Source organism: Herpailurus yagouaroundi, unplaced genomic scaffold (assembly GCF_014898765.1).
Source record: "Herpailurus yagouaroundi ecotype Mexico unplaced genomic scaffold, PumYag 163, whole genome shotgun sequence".
Taxonomy (NCBI): Eukaryota; Metazoa; Chordata; class Mammalia; order Carnivora; family Felidae; genus Herpailurus; species Herpailurus yagouaroundi.
In genome coordinates, this window is record NW_024412404.1 from 30,413,481 (window position 1) to 30,430,693 (window position 17,213).

At 56.9% G+C, this 17,213-nt stretch overlaps 1 protein-coding gene across 1 annotated transcript in view; it reads right to left on the bottom strand.

Moving 5' to 3' along the window:
- The window catches only part of RET (ret proto-oncogene), a 52,681-nt gene extending 47,188 nt beyond the window's left edge, over positions 1-5,493 (bottom strand). Inside the window, exon 1 of the mRNA XM_040485821.1 lies at positions 5,239-5,493. Within this exon, the coding sequence (XP_040341755.1) occupies positions 5,239-5,311 (73 nt within the window). The 5' untranslated portion in view covers positions 5,312-5,493. The remainder of the gene's footprint in view (positions 1-5,238) is intronic.
- Positions 5,494-17,213: the final 11,720 nt, after the last annotated feature.

Consider the following 17,213-nt stretch of genomic DNA (forward strand, 5'->3'; position numbering starts at 1 on the left):
GAGGACAGCAGGGGGAGGAGGAGGTTATGGGGAGGAGCATGAGGACTCAGGAAGGAGGAGGAGGACACGGGAAGAAGGAGGATGTGAGAAGGAGGAGGAAGGCATGGAGAAAAGGACAGGGAGGAGGAGGACACAGGGAGGAGCATGTGGGGAGGAGGAGGACACGGGGAGGAGGAGGAAGACACAGGGAGGAAGGGGGCATGGAGAGAAGGATATGGATGGGAGGAGGACACAAGAAGAAGGAGGACACAGGGAGGAAGAGGGCATGGGGAGGAGCACGTGGGAAGAAGGAGGACGTGAGAAGGAGGAGGAGGATGTGAGAAGGAGGAGGAGGACATCAGAAGGAGGAGGAGGATGTGAGAAGGAGGAGGAGGACATGGGGAGGAGGAGGAGAGCATGGAGAAAAGGACACAGGGAGGAGGAGGAGGACACAGGGAGGAGCATGTGGGGAGGAGGAGGACACGGCGAGGAGGAGGAAAACACAGGAAGGAGGAGGAGTCTATAGGAAGGAGAAGGAAGACATGGGGGGAGGAGGAAGGCATGGAGAAAAGGATACGGGGAAGAGGAGGACATGGGGAGGAAGATGTGGGGAGGAGGAGGATGTGGAGAGAAGGACATGAGGAGGAGGAGGACACAGGGAGGAACATGGGGAGGAGGAGGAGGGCATGGAGAGAAGACATGGGGAGGAGGAAGATACAGGGAGGAAGAAGACACAGGGAAGAGGAGGGCCACAGGAGGAGGAGGACATGAGGAGGAGGAAGAAGACATGGGGGACCTGAGCTGAGTGCTGCCAAGGTCAGGAGCCAGAGCACGGCCTTCACACAGGAAACATACCCCCCCCCCCCCGACACACACCCACAGGAAGGGGGAAATGGTTCCACAGCAGAAATGCAGCCACTTCCACAGGACAGAAGGAAGCACTACTATGGGAGTGGGGGAGTGCCTCTCCAACTCTGTGCTTTTCCTGGGTACTGGTTGGGCACTTTCTCCTCCCAGTGTGCCCTGGAGCCCTGGGGAGGAGGGCCCCGTCCTGGATACGGAGACACACTTGTACCCACACCTCCTGAAGCACTGCACCCCCCACCCCCACCTCGGCACAGTAGCTTCCCTCAGGTACTGCGTCCCCAGGCAGAGGGTGGGTGCAGAGGCTGCACCCTCACAGAGACCCCTTTCTGCCACATAAGAGCACACACACCCCTCTCCTGGGGCTGGCTATGACAGGGCCATGCTTGGTGGCTGTCTCTAGACCCATGAGACTCCCAGACATCAGCTAAAGCAATGGTCCAGCCAAAGAAATCTGCCACGACCCAGATGATCTTCTGTTTCGAGCACAGTGCCACACTTCCCTCCCGTGTCTGGGCTGGCCTGGAGCCCCGAGCAGGTGAGTCACCGGTGGGCGAGCAGGCTCGGGGCTCCTTTCCCTTCCCAGGAGCCCTCCTCAGCCCCATCCCTGGTCCCCACCACCACTGGCTCAGAGAAGGCATTTGCCAAAAGGCGTAGGACTAGGGGTGAGGAGTCACTAAATCTCCTCCATAGGCTGGAGTCCACAGGTGATGTGGGGCACGGCTTCTTCACCTGCGAAATGGGATACCAAGGCCATGTCCCTCAGGGTTTCGGGAGGTTACAGGAAGCTGGCAGATAGGCAGTGCTCCGCAGAGGACCAGCAGGCTGTGAGTTCCCTGGGGTGGCTCCTCCTCAGCCTTACCCAGTTAAGAGCAAGGACAGAGGAGTCCTCCCTCAGGTCACAGAGAGGGGTAAGGCCACAGGGGAAGTGGCAGCTTCCGGGCCTTCCGTTCCCCCTGGCACCCTGGGCTCCATTTTAACAGATACCATAATTTTTAATTAGTTTTCTCTTCCCCTGGCTAAAAGGCCATTAGCTCCCCATTAGGTGAATGCATCCCATTTTCTTCACACCATCAAGGAAACAGCGATTTACTTAGCCATCCCTAAAGCAATTCTGCAGAATAAAGGCAATTTAGCGATGGGCTCAATAAACTTCCTCATTTGCTGTTTGCAGGCCCCACCCTTAGGAGCCCACCAGCTAGCCCATCCCCTGTGTTCTTGGGTAGGCTGGGCCCTGGTAGGGCCCAGGGCAGGCATCGTGGGATGCAAGCAGCTCCCAGAAGTCAGAGAGGCATAGTGGGGACTAGGGTGGAAGAGACAGAAGAAGGCAGGGGTCCAGATCAGCTGGTGAAGGAGGACATGTCTTTTACTAGTCCCTGGCCCAAAAGAGGGAGGGTCCAAAAGAAAGTAAGAAGTAGGTGAGGCAGCCTTCCCAGCATGGCTGCTCTGACATCTGCTGGTCCAGGCATAAGTGGCCTGCCCAGGCCACATGACAGAGGGTTGGGCCTGGCATCCCGGAGGGGAGCATGCCAAATCATGGCAAGTTCTTCCTTCTTTGGTGTCAGGGGCTGAAAGTCCCAGGGGTCTGCAGGTAGAGAGGGCAGGTCTGTCCTTGACGCCACAGGTGCTCAGCAAAATGGCACCCAAGGAGACAGGCCAGAAAGACGAGAGATGTGAGGCCTGCTGAGGAATTCCAAGAATCGGGGAAATGGTGCTACAAGGGGAGTCAGGCTGGGAGAGCCCTGGGCTGGGACTTATCTGCTCATCCATGCCACAAGGGTGGCTGCACCTGTGTTGAGCAGCAAAGGGCCAGAGACTCTCCTAAGAACAAGTCTTAGATGGAAGTTCCCAACTCTGGTTCCAGGATCCCCGGGGCCAATGGGCTGTGTCCCTGAGTGTATGAGGGGGTGAAGGGCAGGGGTTCCTATGTATATATGTGGGGTCCCAGTACGTGTGAGTGACAGGGGCTGGGTTCCCTGGGTGAGGGTGGAGTACGAGTGGGGTTAGGCCTCACTCATTGTGGGAGTGTGTGTGTGTCCATAGGTGTCATGATCACTTATCCTTGAGAAAGGGCAGGAGCGTGTCTAGTGATGAGCATTATGAGTGTGTGTGTGTGTGTGTGAGAGAGAGAGAGAGAGAGAGAGAGAGAGACACCCTGTGGGTGTGCACCCATGCATGGACACCAGGATGTGAGAGAGGAGTCTGTGTCAGCACCTTTCTCTTAAGGTATTTGCGGTCACACACAATGACACTGTGCACATGTGGAAGGGGAACAAGTTTCAGGGGTCTGTTTATTATGTCCCATGGCCTTGCTCCGGGCATCCCCGTCCCCCGTTTCTTGGCCAGCCCTGAAGCAGTGGGGCTCCTTCCGCTGTGCTCTGGTTTAGGCCACTGCCTCTTCATCTGGGTCACCTCCCTGCTCCCATCCTGTCAGTCTCCCAGCACAGAAGAGAGCTTCCTGCCTTGGGGAACTGTCTGTCCACAGGGGAAGGTCTCATCCTCTAGAGACGCCCCACATCGCCTGAGCCACAGGCCTGGTCACCGGAATGCTGCATCCACAAGAGGGCGCCCAGAGGCTGAGCTGCTCTCAGCCTGGGTGGGTCCTGGAGCAGCATCAGGGCTCATCCGGTGCAGCTCAACGAGAGCCAGGCTCACGAGCTCCAGGAGTGCTGCTTCAAGTGAAGGGTGCCCATGTGCCTCTCCAAAGGTCCCAGATGTCTCCTGTGGGTGCTGCGGGCCCACTTCTCCACCCTCAGCACCAGCCAATCATGGCATCTTGGTCATCCCAAGGGGAAGGTGGGCGGGGCGGGAGGCTCACTTGCCCTGGATTGGAGAGTCTGGCCACCAAACTGCGTGGGCCAGAGGTGTAAAAAAGCCAACTACATCCATGCCAAGTGCCACAGGTTGACTCTTGCAACCTGGGCCCCACAGTCTAGCCCTTGAAGCCTTTCCAGGCACCCCAGTTAAGCTAATGGCTGTGGAAGAGCACGTACAAAGTTGCAATTCAGAGTTACAAGAGATCTTCAGAACATTCTGTCTGTGTTTACTTCTGCCCTGACTGCAGCTTCCTAGGGGTCCTCCTCCTGCAACCCAGTGACCCCAGAGTCCCAATACTGGAAACAGGCTCCCTCCCCTACATTCCTCCTCAGGGCAAGGAAAGAGCTTCTCCCCTGCCCTCCCCATGGCAGGCTGGGAACCCATTCTGGCTTCAGTATCTACCAGTGGAACCCAGGATCCAGTCACACAAATGAAGCCTTGGGGCAGGCCTGTGAACCCAGAGTCAGCAAGACCAGGGGCTAGAGGCAAGGGACCACCGCCTCTTCTGTTCCCAAAGGCCACAAGGAGGGAAAAGTCCTTTGTAAGCAGTGGGGGCGGGCAGGCTTCCCTGTCAGAGAGAAACTTGGTGCATACAAAAGCATTGAAGGAGGAGATCAAATCAGGACTCTTCCAGGGACACTAAAATGTATGGCCAAGGGGATCAAAGATTCTATGGCCTTAGGATTCATTCTATCAGTCTGGCATCGGGGGCGGTGCCCAGCCTTTGCAAGGCCACATCTAATCCTTTCAGCCCCTACGCTGGCTGGCGGCACATGGCCCTGCCCCACTCTAGGATGATCAAAAGCGCTTGGTAAAGGTTGGCCAAGAGCGGTCTCTCCGTCCCAAAGGCTGTTCCCTTAGGTGGCCCTGCCTGGCAGCGGCGTGCGCGTGCGGCTCTAATGCTGCCTGTTGGGACTCTGGCCGTGGCGGGGCCTCAGCCGGCTGCTCTGGGCCAGTCAGAGCGGGCCCTCGAGGGCAGCCTCCCAGAAACCATGGGCTTTTCGAATTTTTAAAGACTAGGGCGGCAAAAACGCACGAGGGAAAAGCAACCTTTTACAAAAGAGCAGATCCCCTCCGCAACCCTTGGCGGGCCAGGATATCAGAGCTGGAGGAGGAATGCACCGACGTGGAGCGAGGACAGGAAACCAGGACGCAACAATCTGCAAAGACAGAACTCCCCGCGCCAAGTCGCGGGCTTTCTGGGGCTACCTCACCGGGCCTCCCCCACCTGCGCCGAAAACCTCGACAAGATCCGTCCGGGTCGCTCCAAGACGCGGCCGCGGCGCGGGGCGCAACCAGGCTGGGACGCGCCGCTGCGGCTCGGGCCCTGCACACCGACCCCGGCCGCCCGGCCCGGCTCACGTCCCGTTCTGGCCGGAGACCCGCCCAGTCTGGGCCTCGAGGCGCCGGGTCGGCCGCTCCACCTCGCTCCCGGCCCAGCCCAGGCGGCCGGCAACTGCGCAGCGCGCTGCCCGCCGCAAAGAGAAAGGCGTTTCCGAGCGCGTCCACTCCGCCGCTCGGCGCCGGGCGCCAACTTCGCCCCGGCCGCTGCGGGCACCGGTCCCCGGCAGGACTCACCTTCGCCGAGCAGCGGCAGCAGCAGCAGCAACCGCAGCCTCGCGGCGCCGGCCGTCGCCGTCGCCTTCGCCATGGCCCGCGCACGCCGGGGCCGCAGCAAGAGGGCTGCTGGCTGGGGCTGGGGGTCTCGGCGGCGGGGTGCGGCGGTCAGCCTGGCCGCCCCATGCCCGCCCGGGACGCGGCGGACGCGGCGGACACTGCGGGCGCAGAGCGTCGGGGCGCGGACTCCGGCTGCTCCACGATGCTGCGCGCCGGGCTCGGGTCGCGGGACTGAGGCGGGGCGGGCGCGGACTGCGCCGGAGGAGTGGGCAGGGGCGGGGCGGGGCGGTGAGGGGGGCGGGCCAGGGGAGGGCCGGGCGGGGCCAGGGTGCGGGCGGGGTGCGGGGGTAAGGGCGGGGCTCGGGGTACCGGCAGCGGGCGCCCGGTGGGGATCCCGCCGGGCGCGGAGAGGAAACCTGTGCGGGACGCGGGATGCTGGCCGGGCCCGGTACGAGTAGGAGCGAGGTGCTGGACGCGGGGTGCGGGCCTGCCACCCGCAGCCCCAGTGAGCGCACCTCTGCACGCACAGCCACTCTTTTCAGCCTGTGCGCCCGCTTGCGGTCCCTGCGCTCCGCTCTTTCCGGCCGCCCGCCGCCGGCTGAGGGCAGGGAAACCCGGCGGGGATGAGGAGTCAGGGCGGACTGGGTAGGGGTGCGCCCGATCCGACAAGGAGACGAGGCGGGCGCCCCGCCTCCAGGCTCTCGGCGCGGAGCGCATCCTCCGCCATTTCTCAGAGGGGGGAGGCGCGGTGGGAGCGCGGCCTCTCCTGGGGCCCGGCGGGAGGAGGGGAAGAGCCTGGGCAAGGGAAGGGGAGCCTGAGCGCTTTCTGCGCACTCCTGGAGCGAGCCTGGCGTGTGGCTTACAAAGTCCGAGGTCGCGCTGAGGGATAGGGTAACGTTTCCTGGGGCTAGTTTGTGATCCCCCTCTCTTTAGGACTGGTTCAACCAATGGGAGCAGGAAACTGGGTCTGGGCACACCTTTCAGAGAGGCCTGGCACTGGCAGCTTAATGGAGTGTTTGGAGGCCAGGTGTCCTTTCCCAAACAGAAGAACTCTTAGAATGTGGACTGACGGGGTAGGAGAGCAAGTAGCAGGAAGGAGCTGGAGCCCAAAGTAATTTAATTTTTGCCCAAATAAATGAGACCCATGAACACATCCAATCCCATAAAGGGGGAGACTCTGGGACCCTAACATGGGGGTCCTGGAGTGAGGTTGCGGTTGGATTCTAGGTCTCTGTGGGAAAGGTCCACTGTTCTACCACTCCTCGCTGTCTTTTGAGGAATGGTCTCCACTTAGGTGAAGAGGAATAGAAACCCATGGAGCCTTGGGGTGGGAGGGTTCCCGGGCCTGGGGCGCCCCTACTTCAGTGTCTCTTCTGCCTGCTGCGCACAAAGCCCCGCCCCCTTCAGGGCTGAATAAGAGATCCGCACATCACTCTGCAGATATGAAGTCAAAGTGAAGTCACCCTCGCAGGCAGGAGGAGCTGCCAAGACAGAAGCTGGCTGGGGGCTCTGCCAGCTGAGATGTCCAGAGCAAGCCTGCTGGCGGGAGGCCAGGGCACAGTGCTGCCAGCTCAGGAGAGCCACCCTGTGGCCACCAGACCTTGTGTTGCTTGCCACACCCCCCACCCAGAGCCCCGGGGCCCTTGGATTTACGGGGCTGGAGTTTGCCATGGGAGGGTTTTCTTGGGTCCAGACAGGCCCTACTTCTGGTGCTAATAAGGACTGCCAAGGCTGTATACTCAGGGATCCTCCCAGGGAAGGGACTTGAGCAGGAAGGAAGGGGCTGAGGGGGACTTCTTCATTACAAATCTCCCATGGCAGGAGAATGCAGAAGGAGAGGGGTGGCCTGGCGCATTCTTTCAACCAGTCTCACCCCCACACCTCCCAGGGACCACTCTGGCTAGGCCATGGCTGACACTGGACGGGCTGGATGTTTGGTTGTGCTCTGTGTGACTGTCTCAGGGCTGAGGCTGTGGTCCTGCCTGGGCCACCTCACAGTGCCTCACCTGACACTATGGTGGGGCATTGCCCTCTTCTTAGAAAAAGGCCTGGGAGGCTTCATATGTAAACTCCTGTACAGAGGTGCATATGCACGCATTTATACATATGTGCGTATGCCTGTGTTCACATAGATGGACATTCCTACCGTCTCCCGCTGCATGCCCAGGGACCTGACCAGAGTGGCATCCAGTAGAGGGCAGAGGTGAAGCCTTGGTCTTGCTAGCCTGAGAACTGCAGGGAGGGAGTGACTCAGCCCTGTCTGGGCCTGGGCATTGGCTCAGGATCCCTAATATCAGAGCAGCAGGAAGGAGCTTCCTCAATCAGCAGAGAGGAAATGGATGTGGTCTCCCTGAGGACCCACAAGGGGAGGTCAGAGGTCACACTGGGGTACAATCCAAAGAGGCCAGGCTGTGATTTCCCAGGAAGTCCTTCTCCTAACTTCTTGTCCCAGGGGCTCCTGGGACATTTGCCTAGGAGAGCCTGCAAGAGGTTCCTGCTCCCTGTCTTGGCTTCCCCTAGTCATCTCTCTCTGAGCCTCAGTTTCCCCAACCGTAAACATCCCCGTCTCAGAAGGAAGAGTGAGGATAAAAAGAGGGAGTACACCTGAGGGTAGCCCTCAGTGGCAGGTGCTCAAGAAATCATGGCCATTGTCTTGCCCAGGTTTAGGAGTTGGCTATGGCATCCTTGCCCTAAAAGACCACAGTGTTGTGGGGCGTGGGCTCCCACAGGCACTGAGAGGCTTTCTGGGATCTGGGGGGTGTTACTGTGTTGTCTGTTAGTGCTCCCCACTGCTGCCCACAGACCCCCTTGGAGTATCACCAGGGTAAGTTTAATCAATAGATAGATCCCTGAGCCCCACCTCCACAAAAAAATCCACCTTAAAAAAAAGTTCCCCAAGAGATTCTGATAGGGGATTCTGCTTTGAAGTGAGTCAGACCTGAGTTTTTATTTTGCCACTTGTGCAAGTCCTTGACCTCTCTGAGCCTCAGTTTTGTCATGTATAAAATGGGGGCTGAGAAGCGAATAGTGTCTGCAAGGCCCTGCCGCCAGCACAGGGTAAGGTGCTCAGTGGACAGGCAGCTCACATGTGCTCCCAATGGCAGTCTTTGCTTCCGAGCAGGTGAGGCCTACCTGGAGTCCCTTGGGTCTGGCCCCCAAACACAGCATAAGGAAGGGAGGGTGGAGGTCAAGCCCAACACAGAAACGGATCCCACCCAGCACAGGCTTGCCCAAGTGGGGAGAAGCTGCTGCTGGGAGTACGAGGCTGGGCAGGATGCATTGTGACCATGACCCAGGTGGCTATGGGGACTCAGGGAGGTCCAGGGGAGCTGAGAAGGCCAGCTGTTGGGGGGGGACACTGAATGCAGGGACAGGAAACCCTGGCCCTGGGGGGCCTTGCAGGAAAGGGGACACAGCCCAGTCCAGGGGGCACTGAAAGACCAGGCAGCCGTTCCTAGAACTACCGACAGAGGCTCCTGCCAGATGCGGTCAGAGTGAGCACGGCAGAGGGTCTCAGTCCCTCCTGCAGGCAGCTTGACGCAGTGGCCGGAAGCATAGACTTTGAGACTGACTGTGGGTGCTGTTAGCTAACTGCTCAGTGCCTCACTTTCCCCCTTGTAAACGCGGGTATCAATAGTCCCTACCAGTACACTCTGCAACCCCAGTGGGGTGTCGAGAGGGAGGAAGGTCTATTGCCATTGCACGGTTTTCCCTCCTCGAGGCACAGCTGCCAAAAGAGCCAAGGCCCACCAGCTGGCTCTGAGGGCCCCATAGTGGGGCTCCCCACCCACATAATTAAATATGTAAATATGCTGTCCCCACGGCACACTCACAACACACCAGGACTGGGCTCGCAGGGTATGGCGCAGGGACGCTCTTCACCTTACTCTGAGCAGGCCCCGCCTGCCTGCCTTGCCACCCGCCGCTGGTATTTGCAGACAGGGCCTCAATCTGGCTGGTGGGCCTGACAAGGAGCAGGTGCCTGAGGCCCCAGCCCAGGGCTCCAGAGCACGAGCAACTGGGTCCTGCGTGTCTGTCAGAGCCCCCGTGTAGCTCACCTCCACCCAGAGCGCCTGACCTCAGCTCTTTGCCCCCACTCCCCCTTCCTGTTGTGGGCGCCCTCAACAGACTTGTTTTTCTCCCCTGAATTTCCTCCCTCAACTCCCTTCCCTCCTCTGTTCTCCCTTCTCCTTCTTCGCCTCCTCTCCTCCCCCCTTCTCTCAAAGGAATCTCTTCTCATTCCTTTCTTTTTTTGTAATTTTAAGTTTATCTTATTTATTTTGATAGAAGGAGGGAGGGAGAGAGGGACAGAGAGAGAGGAAGGAGAGAGAGAATCCCAAGCAGGCCCTGTCAGCGCAGAGTCCGATGCCGGGCTCCAGCTCGAGAACCGAGAGATCACAACCTGAGCCAAAATCAAAGAGTCGGATGCTCGACTGACCCAGCCACCCAGGTGCCCCGTCCTCCACTCCTTTCCACCAGCACAAGAACCAGGTTCGCTGCATCAGTGGGGCCCAGGTTCTCCACCTGTTACATGAAAATAATAATAATAATAAATAATAGTAGTAATGCAGGGATGTGAAGTTAAACCCAAACGAGGTTTGGACAGGATCAGCACGGTTCCTGGCTCAGCAGGAAATGGACACTTTTCTTACTGTTCTTCCAAGGGCTCCTCTGAAGGGCAGGGAGCCATCCGGGTGGTAGGCCAGGGGTCCTGGCGTGCTGCGAAGGTTGCAGGTCGTGTCTGAGTCATGTCCTTGTCTGTATGACCTGGGCGTGTTCCCAGTGTTTCTGGGCCTAGGTGGGAGGGAAAGCAGAGTTCCTTCCCCCCAGGTGCCCGAGAACAAGTGAGTCCCCATGCAGTCAATGTGAGCTGTCACTGTTATCATTGGTTCCCATCAGCTGGAGAAGCTGAAGCTAAGAGGCCAAAGAGGTCAGCGGACGTCGCTAAGGTAGCACAGAAAGCAGGTGGTTCCTAACCCTGAGCTGTCTGCTTCTCTGTGCTCTGGCTCCCCACCTGCATAAGGAACAATTCACACCGCCTGGGGCTGGCGAAAGCGAACCTGGCCACGTGAGCCTGGCCCCCGTCTCGCGCCCACCCCACGTGACAAGCTGCCTTCTCCGTGGAGAGACAGAGCGAGCCCTGGAACCGCAGAGTCTCTGGACGCTGCAGCACTTATCTGGCCATGTAATTACACATTCGGGAATGCTGGGTTGATTAATGCCTGTGCCCCACCTCAGCTCAGTCCCCAGCTCCAGGGCACCGCTGGCCTGAGGAGGCCGGAGCCTGGTGGGGCCTCTGGCCTGACCGTGCCCACCTCTTGCATCACGTGGACGCCAAGGAGAAGGCCCATCCTGGCTGACAGGCGCGTTGTGGAGATACTAAGGGGCTCAGATTGGCAAGTCCAGCAAATGTGGCCTGAATGCCTTTTAGAAAAAACATCTCCCAAGGCAGTTTCATAATCTGCCTTGTAATGCAGATTTAGACAAGTTTTTACGAATGCACTTTTTAAAATAGGTCTTAATGGATCCTTTGCAGTAGTTACAGCCCATTGTGTAAATGCAAACAGAAGGCTTTTTGAAAACATGTATTATTGATCAGAAAGGCAGCAGCAATTAGAAGCCAGTGTGTCATATTATTCAATACACACTTCCTATACAGGCCTGCTTGTACTCACTCATAACTTTCTGACAAATTATCCTGTCACTAGGAAGCCTTTTCTTTTCCCTTTTGCTTCTGAAAGCGCAGGAGGACCTCCCCATCGGTTATTAGCTGGAGGCGAATGAAAAATTAAGCTTATCTTTACCAGAGCAAAACTTACTTAACGACTTCTCCTTTGGTTTCAAGACTAAAATGGCAAAACCTTCAGGCAAGATGGATGATGCTTCTCGATTTGGTCTATGGCCCAAATGGAAAACAAAACACAAAAAAAGCAAACAACGAAACACCAAACTGATGGCAAGGTAGCGGTGTGCTACAGGAAGGACGGAATCACCTGCCCGGGGTGGGGGGGGGGGGGCGGGGGGGCCGGGGGGACCAGCTGGAAAGGCTGCTCTGTGGGAAAGATGCGGAAGCAGAGGAAGAAGCAACCCAGCAGCCCAATGAGGGCCCACAGGGAGAAGTGCCATCTGAGCCCCTAATGTCCCCCAATGTTCTTATTTTCCCTCCCCAGTCACAGAACCTAAAATGATCAATGGGTCAAGTTGAGATCTGTTTTCGCTCAAAACCTCATGCATGAATCCATACTTTACCCAATCTGCGCATTTCCCGTTTACCCTGCTTCTTGAAGAGTTCATTTATGTAACAAACATTTACTGGGCACTTCACCATATTCTAGGTGCTATTTTCAGCATTAGAGACCCGACAGTGAATAAAACAAAGGCCTTCCCTTCATGGTGCTTTTTTTTTTTTTTTTTTAATTTTTTTTTTCAACGTTTATTTATTTTTGGGACAGAGAGAGACAGAGCACGAACGGGGGAGGGGCAGAGAGAGAGGGAGACACAGAATCGGAAGCAGGCTCCAGGCTCTGAGCCATCAGCCCAGAGCCCGACGCGGGGCTTGAACTCACGGACCGCGAGATCGTGACCTGAGCTGAAGTCAGACGCTTAACCGACTGCGCCACCCAGGCGCCCCATGGTGCTTCTTGCAGACCGTTACCAACACAGGAAGCACATAGGCAGTACATCTTAAAGTGACCCCAGACAGGAAAGTACACAGGGGAGGACATCTGTCAGGGCTGGCTGCCCCAGGGAGCTGACTTGGGGCAAGCTGCTGGGGAGAGCGCTGCTCTCTCCCTAGAGATGGTGCTGGAGGTGGGAAGGGGCCTTGGAGTTCTGCCCCAGCAGAAGTGAGATGCCACAGTTGGTCTTCTCAGGAGAGCGTCTCCTCAAGCAGCCTCACCCTTGCCTTCTGGAATCTGCAGCTCTGGTCTCTGCAGGGCAGGATCTGCAGGGCAAATACTCTGGCCTGGGCAGTGTTTTGGAGCGAAAAACGTCCGCCGTGCTGTTGGAATGCTGACAAATAGGAAGTCCATTGACTTAATGCCCTGTAATGGCTTCTGAAGGATCCTTGCCCAGGATGGCGTGGGTTGACACTCCAGGCATGGTGTACAACTTCTAGGTGCATCTCAAGCCTGGGTGCAGGTAGTAGCTGTGAGCTAGATGGGCTGGGGGAAGGGGGGCTGGCAGAGCTTGGAGGTATAGACTGGGTGGCTCTCATAGCCGCTGTGTTTGCAGACGGGCCCAGGAGCACAGCACCTACTTGCCCCCGAGCTTGGAGTTCTCCTGCAGAACTTGCTAGGCTATTTCAGAACCCCCAGGCCAGTCTTGGGCAGATGACTGCTTCTATTCCGGGTTGCTTCCTGAGACTAGGCCTGCCCAGAGCTCGCACCCTTGCTGCAAACCCCTCATGCAGGCCAGATGGGGTCCCCTCTCTGCTTGCTCAGAAGTTTTCCAGGCTGGCCTTCATCTCCTAGAATAGTGCTGTCCAGTGGAACATTCTGTGATGATGAAAACATTCTCCTCTGTGCTGTCCAATGTGATGGCCAAGCGTGGCTATCAGGCACTTGAAATTTGGCTAGTGGGACTGAGGAACTGAATTTTTAATTTTACTGTATTTATAATAATGTAAAATTAAATAGTCACATGTGACCAGTAGACTTACTGGGCAGTGAAGCTTTAAGAAACACCTCCCCAGCCCCTTTCTAGACTTCCTGGCACAAAGCTCCCCTACTGGAGTGCAGGCAGAGCAACCAGAGCCTTCTGAGTTGCTTAGCCAGAGACCATGTGGGTGCCCAGTGTGGTACCAATGGGCTCTCTGATCCAGAAGCCTTCTTCCCGTGGTTTGGAGAGGCCACAGCCCCAAGGAGAAGGGCAGCATTGCCGGGGCACACCGTAGGCACCCCTCACGCTGGGGCACGGCTGTTTCCCTCCAGGTCCAGCCCCGGGCCTGACCACCCCTCCTGAAACTCTGGGCCTCCTCAGGCAGAGTGCAGCAGCTCTCAGGGGCCTCTTCGCAGAGGGGCTGATGAGCTCGTGCATATTAAGATGCAGTGATGAAGGGCTGTCAGGGGACTCTGTGCCGCAGCCTGAGACCCAAGGGCCTACTCGCTGATGCTGGGAGCTCAGCACCTGGCCCTTCTCCACGATCCTTGTCCTTCTGCTAGTGAGCTCCCCCCACCCTCACTATGGTCTCAGACTCCCCACGTGTTGCCTGGCCACTGGCCTCCACTGGCTGTTCCTCCTGCCTGGAACATTCTTCCCACCTCCTCCTGGCCCCTTCTGTTGCTCAACTCCTACTTGTCACTCAGAAGTCTTGGCTCTAAGGCACCTTCTTCCCAACCCACATAGATACTCCAAAGGGGACCCGGTATACCTTCTGGTCTAACTGTGCTGGATTTATCTCTGAGCCCTTGACTGGGGACCCAGTGAGGATTCAGAGCATGGGTTAAATGTCCAGCTATAGGAAACAGTCCTCCAGGTGGTGGGGACAGCCTGGGCAAGGCAAGGCGGTGTGCTCAGGAAGGTAGGTGGGGGAGCATGGGGTCCTGGGCTGAGACAGCATCCGTCCTGCTGCCCCCTCCCCACGTGCACCCCCATGCCCCTGTGCCCCTTCTTCCTCTGGGCTGCCTCCCTTGGTGTGACTAAAAGCCATCTGTAAAAATCACCGGAAGGAGTTACATGACCATGGGCTTGAGCTGTAGAATAACTTGCAGGGAGAGAAAAAGGCGCCCCAAATAAATCATTTGGGGCCTGACATTTGGAGCGTTTGAGTTTGAGACCAAACACAGATGCCCTTTAGATAAATACATTTTTGAGAAGTGTTCCGTAGGAGAAGTTTATGACTTTAATAGGTTTTTAGTGTCAGAGAAGCATCAGGAAGTGTTTTGTTGAGAGACTCTCTCTTAAAAAGCTCAGAATCCTTCTTTTCCCTCTGGCCCCTTAAACATAAGGATACAAGGATCCTCAGCCAGGGGTGCATTCTCCTTTTCAGGTTCTCTAGGGATTTGCCCTGGGCTGGGATTGCTCAACTGAGGAATGTTCAAGAAGGTTCTTAAGACCTCAGTGCTCCAGGCAGGGGTGAGGGATGGGAGGGGTCTCTTGGGAAAATGATTTAGTGGCTAAGAAGTGTCCTTTTCATTCAGAGCAGCTCCCCTCCCTGCCCCAGCCCCCCTCCCCCTTCCCCGGAGGAGTCTGGATGGCTGGTCCTCAGGAAGGAGAAGGGCTCTGTGTGGAGTACGTGGGTCCCCCTGAGGCTTCCAGAGATTGGCAATTTTCTATGGATTGGAAATCTTACGAAGTTCCCCACACTGAAGCCCAGGAGTATGAAGGAGCTGAGCTCACCTCGGGCCCCATGCCAGAGAGAGGAGACATGAGAAGAAGGTCAAATGCAGTCATGTCTGGAAGCTTCTCCCTTCCAGCTAAGAGACAGGCCCCCACCTGCCCATCCTAGTCTCTGCCCCAGGACTGCCCGGACCCCCGGGTCCTGCAGCTGCCCTCTGCCCAGCTCTGGCCTGGACACCAAGTGCTCACATGTGGGGCTGGTGCCACTACCCCTGTGCATATGCTGCCCTGCTCTCAGCCCCCGCCTTGCCCCCCAGGACGAGGGCTACATTATGAGGGGGTGAATGCCCTCCTGGACTTGCAACCCATCCTTGAATGGGTCCAGCACTAAAGAACTATGTCCCAGATCACCTGTGCTGTGGCTTAGGCTGGGGATGTGGGGTGGAGGAAGGGTGTCCCTGGCCAAGCTGGCCTGACCTCAGGCTTGTCTTCCCACCATCGTGGGTGGGCTGGGGCACACAGAGCTGAGGCAGGACCAGGAGGGGCCCACTGCGATCCATGACCTGGCTCCCAGTAAACACGCGGATGGAACTGAGAGGCTTCAAGGCAGTGCAGGCTCTGAGGGCACAGGTAAGTTGCCTCCTAGCAACTGTCTGATGAGCTGTCTGATGAGCACTGGGGGTGGTAGGGACCAAGAGAGAAGGGACAGCTGTGTCTGTGCTGTCTTCCCGGGGGCAGCAGAAATGTTCTATTCAATTGATACACCAAGACTCAACATTGATTGCCCAGGTGACTTTTTCAGCACATTTTCAACAATTCCGACTCCCATAATGGAGAAGCCTGGCCTCGGTTTTTCCATTTCTGAGGATATGCTGCCCTCCCACCCTGCCCCTCCGTCTTCCATCTCCTAGCCTGGCCCTCAGGGACCTGTCTCAGACCCTCCCTGCCTCAGACCCCACTTGTGAGGATCTCCCCATCTTCCAAGATGGGAGTTTGTGTGTAAATGGGATTGTATGTGGTCAAAGTCCTGGTAGCTCTGTCCTGGCTGTCTCGGGCAGTGAATGGACAGGGAGGTGGATGTTGATAGGCTGGGGTCTGGGTCCCTCCCCCCACCCCAATGGTCACCTTCCCCTACCAGGGCCCTGAACTCACCTCCTCAGCCCCTGGGACCTTCCAAGACCCCGATCAGGAGTCCATCTAATGGGTAGATGAGAACAGATTAGACAAAGTACCCACGATCTTCTAAAGCTTTACTCCTGCCTCATAATTTATTTCCTTGCAGGATCCAGGCACTTGGATGCAGCTGATTTCTTAGCACCATTTACAACCCTTTTGTTTTTTCTCAGTTATGTCTTGGAAGCAGCTGCCCACAGACTGAAAGCAGCCCATAAAGTATGTATAATCTTTGAGGGCTCTTGTGACCTTGCCTGTGTGGGGCAGAAGGCAATGACCTCTGTTTTATTTCCCAGGCTGACACCCAGGCTTGGATTGGGGTGTTGGCTGGTTACCTATTTACATCTGTAACTTATCAGCATTCTCCAAATCCTAGAGGTTTAGGGTTTGATTACGCATGTCTGACCTCTGAATAAGATGCTCTGGGAGGTAAATCTTTGGGGCAGAGGGGGTGGTGAGGCTGAATCATCTCTCCTAGAGAAAGAAGCAAGCCCTAGAGGGGCCTGAATAAGAATGGCTCACAGGTAGCTATTGAGAAACTACCTGTAGGCAGCCCTGACCTGGAACCTCCAACTCACTCAGGGTTACAGCACCTGCTCAAGTGGTAACAGTGTCCCACTTTACAGGTGAGGTCACTCAAGTGCAAGCCCAGGTGTTCTTTCTCTGGAGACCTCATGCCACATTTTTCCTGGTTCCCAAACTCTGGTGGGGGGCTGATCAAACACAATGTGGCCTGCCCCCCTGGGTTCCGACTCTGGACATGGGTGGGGGTGAGAGACTGTACTCATAACCACTTCCCAGGAGTTGCCAGTGCTGCTGGTTCCAGGCCCACAATGTGGGATCCATTGTTCCAGAGCAAGTGGGATGGCAGAGAGGTGGGTGATAGTCTCAGGGTGGAAGGCACACACACACACACACACACACACACACACACACTCTGACCAGTGCACTGTGTCCTTGGCGGGCCTCTCCACCTCCCCTGTGTCACTTCCTGGTTTCTAGCCTCTATCCACCCCTGACTTATGCCCACGGTCCTGGCTTTGCTGGGGGCCCACCAAGAACACATGTGCTGTGTTCCTCTGCAAGGACCCACCTGCATTTGCAGCCAGCTCTGTTTCTTCCTAACACTCATTTCTTCAGCTAGGATCCTATGTGAGGTTCAGACCCCTTGGAGTCCGCTTGGGATGGGGAGCGTCCAGCACCTTCACAGTGCAGGCAAATAGGGTGTTTATTTCCATGGTTGGACTGGATTCAATGCATGATCCGTGGCTTGACCCTTGCACAGTATTCGGCTTCAGGGAATCTACAGCAAATGCATTTCTCCCGTCTGTAGAGCAAGACGGCTATTGCCATCATCCTGATGACCTTAGCTCTAGGAGAACTGGCTTTGCCAAGCCATGGTCATTTGATAAAGGCTGACTCAGGACCTGTGTATGGCCAATGGGGACCTGGGGAACCCAAGGGGTGAGAGGGGGACAGGGGAT